This window comes from Acipenser ruthenus, chromosome 42, assembly GCF_902713425.1.
Source record: "Acipenser ruthenus chromosome 42, fAciRut3.2 maternal haplotype, whole genome shotgun sequence".
Lineage (NCBI taxonomy): Eukaryota > Metazoa > Chordata > Actinopteri > Acipenseriformes > Acipenseridae > Acipenser > Acipenser ruthenus.
In genome coordinates, this window is record NC_081230.1 from 6,821,029 (window position 1) to 6,834,492 (window position 13,464).

General features: G+C 40.1%; 1 protein-coding gene and 1 long non-coding RNA gene across 4 annotated transcripts in view; one reads left to right on the forward strand and one right to left on the reverse strand.

The window, feature by feature from the left end:
- LOC131709223 (signal transducer and activator of transcription 1-alpha/beta-like) overlaps positions 1-13,464 on the forward strand; it is a 31,616-nt gene that overhangs the window by 14,987 nt on the left and 3,165 nt on the right. For 2 of the 3 annotated variants that reach the window (XM_059011312.1, XM_059011311.1), the window contains 17 exons: positions 290-366; positions 624-775; positions 2,754-2,912; positions 3,310-3,399; positions 4,015-4,074; positions 4,176-4,196; positions 4,825-4,918; positions 5,599-5,646; positions 6,038-6,121; positions 7,372-7,470; positions 8,354-8,489; positions 9,151-9,203; positions 9,359-9,453; positions 9,740-9,879; positions 9,973-10,161; positions 10,397-10,454; positions 12,414-12,544. In XM_059011312.1, coding sequence (XP_058867295.1) covers positions 290-366; positions 624-775; positions 2,754-2,912; positions 3,310-3,399; positions 4,015-4,074; positions 4,176-4,196; positions 4,825-4,918; positions 5,599-5,646; positions 6,038-6,121; positions 7,372-7,470; positions 8,354-8,489; positions 9,151-9,203; positions 9,359-9,453; positions 9,740-9,879; positions 9,973-10,161; positions 10,397-10,454; positions 12,414-12,544 — 1,686 coding nt within the window. The remainder of the gene's footprint in view (positions 1-289; positions 367-623; positions 776-2,753; positions 2,913-3,309; positions 3,400-4,014; positions 4,075-4,175; positions 4,197-4,824; positions 4,919-5,598; positions 5,647-6,037; positions 6,122-7,371; positions 7,471-8,353; positions 8,490-9,150; positions 9,204-9,358; positions 9,454-9,739; positions 9,880-9,972; positions 10,162-10,396; positions 10,455-12,413; positions 12,545-13,464) is intronic. The other variant, XM_059011313.1, reaches the window with a different exon arrangement.
- Positions 6,084-7,759, reverse strand: LOC131709224 (uncharacterized). Its single transcript, XR_009311423.1, has 3 exons — positions 7,659-7,759; positions 7,493-7,550; positions 6,084-6,211 (listed from the first exon to the last, which is right to left on the reverse strand). It is a non-coding gene; the product is annotated as an uncharacterized LOC131709224 (long non-coding RNA).

A 13,464-nucleotide genomic window follows, 5' to 3' on the forward strand; every position in this document is an offset into this window, starting at 1 on the left:
GTTAACTCTGTATTGCAAGCACCATGCAATCAGTCAGGGGAATGTAAAAAGTCAATTAAAATGACATTTGAAGCAAATTACTCTCACTAATTGTCTTTTTTTTGCCCCCTTGGTAACGACATGCAAATCTCAAATCTTGATGACAAACACTTTCATTAAGTTGCTCTGTTCCCTGAAACTTCTCACCATCTTCCTCATTTCCCTGTTGAGTTGATCCAGCCATGCATCCCCATTGTGGGACCAGACCACCTGCCAGTACCTGGTTGAGAATTGTCTTGACATTTTTCAGGACACACTGAGCAGGAGAGGAAAGAGGAGATGAGGGTACTACAGGACCTGCTGAATAAACTGAATGAGTCCAGGAAGGTAATATAATTAAAGAGTAAGCAAGTTAGCGATCATTCAGAGGGTTCTTATTGCAATCACTTATTGTATTTTTATTGTGTTAAGGTGTTTTTGACTGAGGTCAGGAGCTGACCTTCAGTTCTAGTTGCCTGCCAGAGACATATTTAATGTTGGCTAGATCAGCCAAAGTGTCTTTTATATTAAGTGCCAGCGCCATCTAGTGCACAGCATTGTTTTGTCGGCAAAGCACAATGACGGTGCCGTTTGTACCCGGACAGAACCTCCTGGTGGGCATACAGAATATCCTGGCGATCGCGGACGCCTTGCTGGTCTCGCTGGTGAGGGAGGAGCTGGTGGACTGGAGGAGACGGCAGCAGAAGGCCTGCATTGGAGCACCGGAGAACGTGTGCCTCAACCAGCTCGAACAATGGTACAGGCGCCATGCTGGAGTCCAGCTGACAATGCTGTGCTTCTGAGGGGCTTTATAGGGTGGCCGCACTGCCCAGTGTACAAAACAGCAAGGCAGGCCAGACAGGGGGTCAATTACAAATGTAATTAATCAAGTACAGTTCTTGTATTTTTAACCACTTTTAGTGACTCCCTATTTGTTTAAAATAACGTTCTATAGTATGTTTGTATTTGTACCTGTGGTTACTGCTTGGTAGAATAAACAGAGTAAACATGTTAGTGTGTGGAGCTATTCAAGTAATGTTTTAGTATAATTGTAATTATTGCAGTTACTGCAGCAAATTGTAATTGAACAAAATAGCATTGTAATTGCAGTCTCGGCAAACGATTGTGCAGGAATTCTAATTATAATTGACACCAGGTCTGAGGAAGGATTTGCCAAACTGTTCTGCTCACAACTGGTGATAGAGTGGTGGTTTTACATTTATCTAGAGAGACGCTTTTCTGGTTTTAGTGAAACTTGGAATAATTGAGATTACAAATGGTGTAGGTGAAGTCATCCAGTCACTGGGAAGGACTTTCTGAGTTTATCTGATCCTCTCTTTTTAGTTGTCACCATGTATAGAATATATACCATAGTTCCAAAGTTAAAAAAGCTACACCACGTTTTGAATGTTTAATAGGAGTACATTCTTCTGTGTGATTTTATAATAATTCAATAACTTGCGTCCCTTATTATAACAGAAATGATGTTGCACAGTTTGAGCAGTCAAAGGGTTCTGCTGCTCTTAGCAGTCCTCTTGCCAAATTGTACAACATGACCTGTCTTATAACAGTAAAGCCAAGGGAACTCAAAGCCACTTTGTGGTTCAGGAGACTAGGTTTCAAGCCACTGCATGGCTCATCAGGGGAGACTTGGTAGAATAAGTTGCCTCAAACTAGGTCTCCTGGAACTAGGTCTCCTGAAAAGGTGACTTCTTGTTTCCTCACACCCTACACAAGACATGTTAACTTGTGTTACCTTGTAGTGTCCGTCTGTCCATTTTACTCGCAGTCTAGAGAACGGCTTGCTTATCCAGTTGTCAGAATCTGGGGGTATATGATAGGTACCTGCCTGCATTTGTACCATACGTGTCGGGCATCCGTGCTTTGATTCTGAAAGAACTAATTTTGTATTTCCAGTTGTGTCTGGGATGTATGTTCCTGATGTACTTGTTCTGTAGTGTAGAGAGCGATCGCGTGCCTGTGTTTAGTGCATTGTTTGGTTAAGGGTTTCTGTTGTGTATAGCGTGATTGTACCTGTTTGTATATTGAGTAATCAAGGATGTGTGTTTGTATAGCGAGTAATGTGATTGTATTGTGTGGGTCAGGGTGTCTGTGTGTCTCGCTAGTTTATTAGTAGTCTTATGCGGTACAGTTTTTTGTTGTGATTTTTTATAATTTAATAAGTTGCGTTCCTTATTATAACAGAAATCATTTTGCAGTGTTTTTGAGCAGCTAGGACAGTCCTGTGTTTCTCTGGTGTATTGAGTGGTTGAAGGTGTTCAGTGTGTAGTGTGGTTTGAAGGCTCTTGTTTTGTATATTGAGTGATCAGGGTGTCTCTTTCTCTAGTGCAGTCGGCTCCACTTTATCGGGACACCTGGGGAGAAGTACAGTCTCCCAGAGTTGTATCCCATTTAAGCAGAAATATGTATTATCAGTATCCCGTTGAGGCAGAGCCAACTGTATATATTGAGTGGTTGAAGGTGTTTGTTGTTCAGTCTACAGTGTGATTTGAAGGCTCCTGTGTTTGTATATTGAGTGATCAGGGTGTCTGTGTTTTTTCTCTAGTGTATTGAGTGGTTGACGGTGTTTGCTGTTCAGTATATAGTTTGAAGGCTCCTGTGTTTGTATATTCAGTGATCAGGGTTTCTGTGTTTTTCTCTAGTGTATTGAGTGGTTGACGGTGTTTGCTGTTCAGTATATAGTTTGAAGGCTCCTGTGTTGGTGTGTTTTCCAGGTTCACTGTGAATGCAGAGTGTTTGTTTCATCTCAAGAAGATCCTGAAGAAGCTGGAGGAGCTGTGTGCGAAGGTGACCTACGACGGAGACCCTTTCAAGACAGAGCGGCCGGCCCTGCAGAAGAGAGTGGACCAGCTGCTCACTGATCTGCTCCAGAGGTACCTTTCCATCTGATCTGGATTCCTGTGCTGGACCAGGGTGGTGGGGAGGGGGTCCATGCATTTTTAAATTCAATTCCAATTCCCGTTTGAATTCCTTTGAAGGAATTGGAAATGGGATGGATTGAAATGGAACAGGGATGGATTAAATGGGATTGGAATTTATTAAAAGGGAAAGGGAATTGGGAATTCCATTTAAAAAGGAAATGGAGAATTGGAATTGAAAAACCGGAATTGACCCCTAACCCTTCTCTTGACCAACATACCACTGTACCTTTTGAAAAACAATGTAAATTACATTGCGAAACACCAGGTCACCACATCGAACTCTAGAGTGGGCTCTGAGCCGTTTGTTTCTGGTTTAGTAACTTCACTGGGTGTGTTCCTGTTGTTTCAGTGCTTTTGTGGTGGAGAGCCAGCCTACCATTCCTCTAGGCAAGGGACCACTAGCCTTGAGAACCAACGTGCAGTTCTCTGTGAAAACCAGGTGAGGGGGAACTCTTCCCAGCAGGGTTCAGTGGAGCCCTGTCTAGCGTTATAGCAACTGTGCAGGTACAAGGTACAACCCTTAACATGAATGCTGTCCAGACCAGCCACAATCGAAGTCAAAACAGCCAAGTTATTCTTGTACAAAGAACACCATGTGATTTGCTATTGAGATCCAAAGTCCACAGATCACTATTAATTATAGACCAACCAACAAACTAATACATGTACCGAGTTACGGAAATATACTTGAGGGGACTGTCTGCCTGCATGTCGCGCTTTCATTCTTATGTCTTGACAAGCTCAGATTTCAGTAGTGATTAGCATCTGAGGGTTTTGCATATACAGTGTCTACAGAAACGCTTGTTCAGTTGTGATGAAACTTGCTAAGGACCTACTTTAGCACAAGTAATGCAATGTATGGGGTTCCAGGTTCACGTCCTGGCTGTGAAAAGTCGCCGGTATTCACTGGGGGATTCTGATTCCGTCGCATTGGCCTTGGTGCTTCCGCAGGTTAGGAATGCAAAACCAACAGCCAGGCGCCTAGTAAGCTCGAGCTAGTTTATTTATGTATTGATTGTAATTGTACTGATTTAATTTCTTTTTTGTGTTCTAGACTTTTGGTGAAAATTCCGGAAATGAACCACTTAATGAAAGTTACAGCCATGATTGACAAGTGAGTGCCAAACAGTACTGCCCTCTTACCAAAGCGTGTATCAGAAACGTTTTAGCCTGTCCCTGAATACATCCTCATGTTTCTTTCTTCTTTATTTTCAGGGATGTGCAGCAAGTAAAGGGGTAAGTGTGTGTTTCTGTATGTTCTACACATTCAAATTGCGTTTCATTCTTGAAGAGAGGCTGCAACAGGTCCTGTTTGCAGTTGCACAGGGCATACATAACAGTGTAATACAATGGTTATAACTACCACCATGCCCTGTTATTACACAGTAACTACTGCAATATTGTGCTGTTCCTTGCATCAGGTAACAAGATGTTGTTCACAGGGTCATGTCCATGTAGTTGCTACAACACTTGAAGGTACAGAGAAGGGCAACTAGGCTGATCCCAGGACTTCAGGTTGTTAAGGATTAGCACCTAGTTATTTGTGATGTGTATGTATTTATCTGTTTATATATATTATTTAAATATGTTATTTAAATTGTAGGATTGTGGTAAATATGTAATATGCTATACAAATGTGTTGCGGTTTGTTTTTCTGCTATGTACCGTATAGTGCTTTGAGATACTATTGTATAAAAAGCGCTGTAAAATGCAAATAAAATAATGACACGAGTTATAAAGACTAAATGGCTGAATGGCGTTTTCTCATTCTCAAACTTTTCTTATGTTCTTATTGTAGTACCAGGGTCTACTTGGTTATTACAATGTAATTATAGGACTATACTTGTACCTTGTTTCCTTCAAGGTATCGGAGATTCAACATCCTGGGAACGAACAGCAAAGCTCTGAATATGGCAGAGAGCACCAGCGGGAGTATGGTAGCTGAGTTCAGACATCTGGTAAGTAACTTGATGGTCTAATCAAGAGAATCTGTCCATGCAGTATACCCGGGGGGCACTGTAATATGTGCGGGCCAACGCGGAGAAGATGTCTGCTCATATAGAGAGTTTTAAAAATTATAATATACTGGAAAGTCAAGTTGCCACTTGCTAGAATCTGGAGCTGGATAAAATAAATCCAGTATATCCAGACTCCTGGATTAGTTCAACAAAATATTTGTAACTTCTGTTTGTACAACGTCAAGGTTAAAAAGTGAGCGAGTGAAAATAACATTTCGGAGCCGCGCGCCTTCGTCCAGATTTACGAAACGTTGATTTGACTTGTTCACTTTTTAATCTTGGTGTTGCACAAATGAAAGTTCATCATACTTTGAACTAATCCTGAGTGCGGATACTCTCTGTTGCAAATGACAATATACTGGAAGCAAAATTCCCAACTACACAATGAAGAAAGGAAATGAAAATCTGTTTGGAAGAAAGGAAACAGGGTAACACTTTACATTGTAATTACGGTGTATATACATAGCAGTTAGTAAAAACGTGTGCTTACACATAATTACAATGTTATTACACTTCTCACTCAATCTTCATATAACCTTTTCTGTACACATAATTACAATGTTATTACACTTCTCACTCAATCTTCACATAACCTTTTCTGTTTATAAATTGCATTCCAGACACTCAAAGAACAGAAGGCAGGCTGCGGAGGCAAAGGCAGTAACGATGTAAGTGCCTGTCTTCTGGGACTTTAGAACACAGTGAAACGGTACAGCTCTAGCTATGACTGGCCTAATTTAAACCAGTTACCTATTTTATAAAGTTGGATGTTTTTATTATTGTTAAATGTTTTTATCTAATAGCAGGGTACAGCCATTGAATTTACAACGTGTCTTAAGTATTTCTAAATTTACCACGATTGTGGGTTGTAAAGGTGAGGAAAGGACAGCCTTTTCTTGTTTTGAAATCAACACATTAATGAATGGATTTATTTAATACCTGCCATATGGTGTTTTTTTTTTTTTTTAATTTAAATACTCGTTACTGCCGTTAGGAAGTATCAGCACACCCCTATTGTATAGTACTAGTTTGAGTTCAATTCCCTTCTTTTCTTTGCAGGGGGCCCTGAGTGTGACAGAGGAGCTTCATATCATTAGTTTTGAAGCTCTGTTTGAACGTCACGGTCTTTCTGTGAAACTCCAGGTATGTGTTTTCTAGTCCAGGGTAAAAGGCCCTCGGATTCAGCAGACATTTTTACTCCATGTCCTTCTCCTGATTCTTGGTTTCAGATCGCTTAAAAAAAGAAAAAAAAGAAATCACAATATCTTTTTATTATTATTTTTTTTTTTTCAGATTTAAAAAATGTCAGGCTTTGTCAACAAATTAAATTGCATATTAAAGCACTAGATTAATTTGATCAACCTGTACCTTGATAAACTAAAGCTGGGTTTTTAGAGCATTTTACAGCACTGGGTAGTCCCTGGGGATTGAATTAACTGCCTGTATCAGGGCTGGCCAAAGTTACACTCTGGTTTTTTATTTCCAGCCCTCTGCTAAATTGTTTAATTGAACCAATTAAACGTCCATCCTGAACCTGAAGTCGTTAATTATATATTTTTTATCTGTTAACCCCTTAAGACAGGGTTCCCCAATCCTGGTCCTCTGCTGGTTTTCATTCCAACTGAAACTTTTTACTTGTTTTCAGCTCTTAATCAGTTGCATATTTCAAGTTAGTTATAACATTTTATAAGTAACTTGAACTCTGCGACTGTTTTAAGAGCTAAAAACAAGTAAAAAGGTCTAATTAAGCAAAGTATCAGTTCAATGAAGGGTCTAGTTAAGTAGTTGAGAGCTCAGTTGGAATGTAAACCAGCAGACACAGAGGGGGTCCCCAGGACCAGGGTTGGGGAAACCCTGTACACAAGGAATTGAGCGGTTGTTCATATGGTTTGACTCAAGTATCATGAGGAGGAAACTGACCATTTGGATGACCAGATCCAACCTGTCAGTAAATGTTAAACCCTGTTTCGTGCACCTCATTGCAAAAATAAGAAAGTTAGCATCATTTTATTGGTAACCCTTGTAACGTTAAAGCAGGGGTCTCCAATTCTGGTCCTGGAGGGCCGCTGTCCCTCCTGGTTTTTCTTCCAACCTTAAATTCCTGAATTGGCCTGATTTTTTTAAGCTTCTAATAAGCATTTAATTGGCCCCATTCAGTAATTTCAAGTACAGTTGGAACAAAAACCAGGAGGGACACCAGCCCTCCAGAACCAGAATTGGAGACCCCTGCCTTAAAGGGTTAAACCTGAAGTGGACTGGCCCTCAAGGACTGGGTTTGGACACCCCTGACCTGTATAACCCCAGGATAATTCTAAATGAGCCCCGCAGTACCACAGCATGGCACCTCTTTATACTGTACAAACCAACACACAGAAATCTGTTTTTCCACACAGGCCTCCACTTTGCCGGTGGTCATTATCTCCAACTCCAGCCAGCAGCAGAGTGCCTGGGCCTCAGTGCTGTGGTTTAACATGCTGTGCACCGACCCCAAGGTAAGAGACAGGAGGGACTCACCTGCTGGCCACTGTAGGCTTATCACAGATTTCATTATTTCTGTGAAATATGTAGCTCCCTGTGAATTTATGAAAGATTAGTATAAATATGCATAGTAATTAACACTTAAAATATAAAAAATAGTAAGTACAGCAAATGTTTGCTTTACTGACGCACTTCCTCTTACTTTTTAGGAACCTGGCAGCCAGTTTAGTTTGCTCCAAATCGTCATTAGCCCAATTCTTATCTAAAAAGAAAAAAAACACCAATTCTAAAGCCAATAAGGAACAACTGAAGAGCACTTGGAATCCTCCAAACTAAAAGCCGATCAATTCTGGCTTAGTAACTTTATCATGTGCCTATTTGCTGAATGCCGATTGGGAGTTGGAAGCTGTGAGAGTACAACACAAATTAATTTCTACATAGCGCCCTTCACACCATGGCATCCTAGAGCGCTGTACAAAGTTAAAAGCAAAACTAAATAGCTCATGTGTATGCTGCAGTTACTACCAATTATTTAAAGCACATTAAATCTATGTTTTAAATTTTTTGTAACAAGTGAAAGTTCTGTATTTTCTGATCTCAAAGAACGACTCAGAATATGCAGAGAAAGCAATCTGGCAGCTGCGTTTCAAACAAGCTGAAGCCTTATAAGTTTAGTGGCAGGTACCAACAAACAAAGAACAGCAAAGATCAAGACGAGACGTTATAAATGCATGTATCAACACCTCTGTATCCCTCACTTCCAATACAGATTTTAATTTGGCAACAGTACTCAGATGATTCAGATAAGCTATTGTGATAACAGAATTAACATGGAAGTCAAAAGAAAGCTCGGAGTCCAGGTGTAGTTGGGAATGACCTTGTTGATTTTCTGTGCAGGGCCTGTCTTTCTTCTCCAGCTCTCCCGTCGCTACCTGGCCTCAGCTCTCGGAGATGTTGAGCTGGCAGTTTCTCTCCGTCACCAAGAGAGGCCTGAATAAGGAGCAGCTGCGCATGCTGGCTGAAAAACTCTTTGGTGCGAATCATTTTGATGTATTAATAGATATGTTACATGCATACGGCTACCTCCACATTCACTCATCCTTACACAGCATTGAGATCCAACCCTGTTAAGAATAGTGAAGTCAAACCTATTTGTATTTTTTTATGTGTTACTATGTTGTGTCTTTTTATTGTATAGTTTGGGCGAGGTTCTGTCTTATAATAAGAGACTTACTAGAAATGTTCCTAGCGTAGGATATACCCATGATAAGATGCACAGCTCTGGACAAACCTTTTGCATCACCAACAATTTTGGGATTTTAGACATGATTTATAAAAAAAAAAATATATAAATATAATATAATTTTAGTTCTTTATTTAGCATCATGTAATGAAAGAAATTGTAAAATAATATTGCAAGTGTCTACCGGAGGCCATAATAGTAATACAGTACAATATTTCATCTTCATTTAGAAATGTAACATTTTTCAATTTGTCAGTTTTTCTTTAAGTATATGGAAAACTACAAAGCGGTATGTAATTCAATATGTTAACGTAACATTATTCAGCAGGTTTCTTTCCACTTTATGAAGCAAAATGAGTTACTACAGGGTGATGCAAAACATTTGGCCATAGTTATACTTTGAATTTTCCCTGATTTTGTTTGATTTATTCTTACTATTGATGTTGTACAGGGCGCCAGCTGAGCTATGAAAACTGCCGTCTTCCTTGGGCCAGATTTTCCAAGGTATGTACAGACCATGGCCACTTTAATAGAAACTGTAGGAGTCCCATCCTTAGGGAGTATGACGCTCCTTTAACGCAGTGTTCGCAGGCTCATATATATGGAACTGCAAATCCTCTTTAAAAACACAAATATTCAGCAGCTTTTGTATCTTGCAGGAGAACTTTCAGAACAACAACTTCTCATTCTGGGCCTGGATTGACGGGATACGGACTCTGGTGAAGAGCTACCTGGAAGACCTGTGGAATGAAGGGTGAGTGCTCTGGAAACAAAGGGGCTGTGTGCATGAGAACTACCACAAGGGGGCAGTGGTACACAACGAGTTGTTCAACTTTGTACTGTGACACAAGGTAGTCATTTTAGTAAAACGGATGCAAACTAACATTTTAAGTATTTTATTAGTTTTTTTAGTTGTTTTTCTTTTAGATAATTTCTCAGGATCTCAAGAAAACGGTCTTCTGCTTTCCGGAGATAGATAAACGAGCCATATATGTCAGTGTGACAATAAAGTGGACTGTTGCTCTTGTTTTTGTGTGCAGGTACATCATGGGGTTTGTGAGCAAAGGGAAGGAGAAGACTCTGCTCAAGAAACAACAGCACGGCACCTTCCTGCTTCGCTTCAGTGAGAGCTGCAAGGACGGGGCTATCACCTTCTCTTGGGTCGACCACTTCTCCAATGGTGAAGAGACAATATCACACTGACATACTTTCAAATGCCATTTTACAGGTTTCTTGAAATAATCTCTGATGGGGATTTGTCTTTGTGTCGTAGGGAAGAGCAACGTGCGTACTGTGCAGCCCTTCACTAAGAACGACCTCTCCCAGATTCCCTTCGTGGAAATCCTCAGGAATTTCCAGATCCTGGTGGATGAGAACGTTCCAGAGAACCCTCTGAAGTTCCTGTACCCCAACATCCCCAAAGATGATGCGCTCTGGAAGTACTATGCAGAGAACGACGCAGGTATGGAGGACGATTACTTTGCAGTGCAGCAGGGGGTGGATGTCTCATCTCATTGTGCTACAGCGGCCCCTGCTGGTCAGGTGGAGATTTCCCAGACTGAGCCCTCCAGGGTGCTGTAACTTGGTAACAGCATTTGCTTAGGTTTGGTTTATAGGCGATTTTATATGTGATGAGTTCTTTTAAATGTAAAAAGAAGAAAAATAAGTCTTACTCCTATTTTTTTTTTTTTTTACAGATGGAGAAAACCCTTATAAAAAATACATCAAAACCAAATTGATTATCGTCACCTCAGAGTAAGTTTGTTTCCCCCAGTCCTGTAGCTCCCTCTCTGTGGATTAATCTGCACTGGAACCAGTGTTGAACTACAATGTCTGTCTGTAAAAATATGTGAAACCATATTTTTTATTATTTAAGGTCCTTGTCAACTATTCTCAAAGTAAACCCATTGCTCACCATTACCACCAGGAGAAATCCCTAGTTCCCCATCAACATAGATTCTGTTCTGGGAAGCACTAGGCTTCTGTGAGTCATCTCTGCTCTGTGCTGGTGACTTAACCCTTTGCAGTCCATTTATTAAGTGCGCGTCAGGCGCGTCAGGTCCAATTTATTTTCACACACGCAGTTAATTTTAGACGCGCTGTTTAAAAGTATTTTTTTTTTCAGTCAAACGGGTTTAAAAGGCCCTGAATATCAACAAAGCACTCACTAGGCATCTCCAGCCCCGCCCCACCCTTTCGTTCGTTATCGCTTTCACATATGCTAATAAATAAATAAATAAATAAATAATAATAATAATAATCGTACATACCGATCGATCATCTCCAGATCACTTGTTTTATCACCAAACTCCTTAATAATGCGATCCAAGTCATTATTTTATTACTATAACATCTCAAAAAAGCTCTGCAAATGTCCATGATAGTCTCTGTGCGCTGATACAGTAACAGCCAGCTTGTTTCCTTATGACCGCCCATATGTAATGCCAGGGGCATGTATGACTATTCATGAGATACGCCTTTTTTTTTTTTTTATCAGCTTGTCTTGTCTCCTGTCGCTCCCACTCGGCCATTGAATGGTTTTCTCAGCTTTTTCCTGAGAAAAAACGACTAGAAACCCGTTTTTTGCATTTTTTTGATGATGTCGGACCTGATAGGAATAATTGCAATGTCGGACCAGGTCCGACATAGGACCGCAAAGGGTTAAGCACATGGAACTTGAGCGGGGGAACTAAATTCTACCATCTCCCACAACGCTGGAATAATGAGTTTAAAATAACAAAGAGAAAAGCACCTACTAAAAGCAAGTTTACTGGTTCTTGTATAGCAAGTATAATTATGTTTTTCATATATAATTATAATGTCAGACCAGGCTGTTGACTCGGCAGAATCTGGTTTGAACCCCACCTGGTTTTAATTATCTGGTTTTTAATAACCATGCGCAAATAATGCCTGGGGAAATATCGCTGCTCACGTGAATAGAAAAAACAGCCTAGAAGTAATTGCTCGTAATTGCTCGTAATTGCTCTGTGCATTTAATGATTCAGACAGTTGCTTGACGTGGCGTTCGGCAGTTTTGGATCAGATGATACAGTGTGATTTGATTGCGCTTTTCCTGTTGTGATACAATCCATATTTTGGATTTTGTGTTAATTTTTTAGAGCGTGTAATGCAGGACTTTTTTGTATTTAACATTTTAATGCTATAGTGTTAATTTGGATGCTGTGTTAAATTTATTATGTCCTGTTGTGTTTTCATACCGGCCACTCCAATTTCTTACCTGCACAGATTATGTAAAGACGTTTGTTTTAGTGGACCGGATATTTCACGTGTTTTATATATTTTTTTAAAATGTAGCGATTTTTATTCTACCGTTTTTTCACTTACAAATGTGGTTTTTCATGATGTGCTTTTGCATTGCACACTGTAGCTTTTAAAGTTTGTTCGGTGAAAATATTTGAAACGACAAAACAGTGGACATACTGCAGCAGCTTTGAATTGCATTTCACCAGTCAATAAAATATGTTAACTTGATTCTTTAGCGGGGACTGTGTGCTGTGCTCTACCTTTTGAATTTTAAGCATGCCTAATTGTAAACGTAATCTACCTACTGTTAATAATGCTGCCCCCGACGCCGCCACGCCCAACCCCCCCAATGTTAAGACATGATATAGGCACTAGATATATTTTGGTAAAGCAAACTGAGGAATCCTGCCTGGTGCAACTATTCAAATGATTCTCTGTTGCTTCCTTTAGCAAATCAAACGACGTTCAGTCGGCTCAGTCTACAGATACTATAAACGACTCCCTAGCTACTCCTGACTGTCCAGGGGATGCTCTGCCACAGAGCACTGGCTGCGCAACACAAAATGAAGAAGCACCACCTGGTGAGTTAGCTTTGCATGCGGGTGACACTGGAGATTAGATCCCTGTGGCTTTCAGCAGGTCCTTATGCAAATTGCTTTACATGCATGCAGTTACATGCATGTGTGTGTTTTTTTGTCCTTTTTATGAAGTTTGCAATACTTTTTTTATTTTTTATTTTTAATGTATCTTTGTTTAGATTCCAATCCAGTGGTGTGCTGCTGAAATTCAGGACGAGCTGCGTAGTTCAAACAACACTTCCACCTATACGTGTTTTATAACAACTGTCTGAAATCATTTCAGATTCCTGTCTTTCCTTGAACAGGTTTAGTCAAGAAATGCCAGTTACCGATCTGACTGTGTTTTGACTTCTCTGCGCAACCTGTAGCCCTTTCGTTAAAACCGGTAAAGATAGGAAACAGAGAGGATGTAAATTGACAGACTGAGCTCAAGGTTCTGTCTAAAGACGGTTGCGAAGAGGTTGTAAACAGGGTTTGAAATTAATCCGCGTCGAAGCACAGTCTATTGACAATGAAAGTAAAGATCCGCCAGGTAAAATAATCCCTGAGTTAATTGATTGTAATATCAAAAATGTACACATTTTATTGCTACAGTAATCAGTCATGTGTCCGCCCATCACACATCCACCCTAACAGTTTAACCGCCATGATCAAGCTCTTCAGCAATGTTAGTTTATTATTGAACAGAGAAGATTAGTTCAGAGACTGTAGATCCCACCAAAGTCTACTTGTGCATATGAAATAACTAAGTCAAAAATGGTTTAATTTAATTGATGACACAAAGCCACAAATGGTAAAATGCTTGATACTTTTTAGAAGCTGTTTAAGATGCCCAGTTAAAGCACAAAGTGGTCTAATATTTTCACACGAGTACCTATTGTTTCTATATCTACGGACCGCAAATAAATAAAAACAGTATTTGA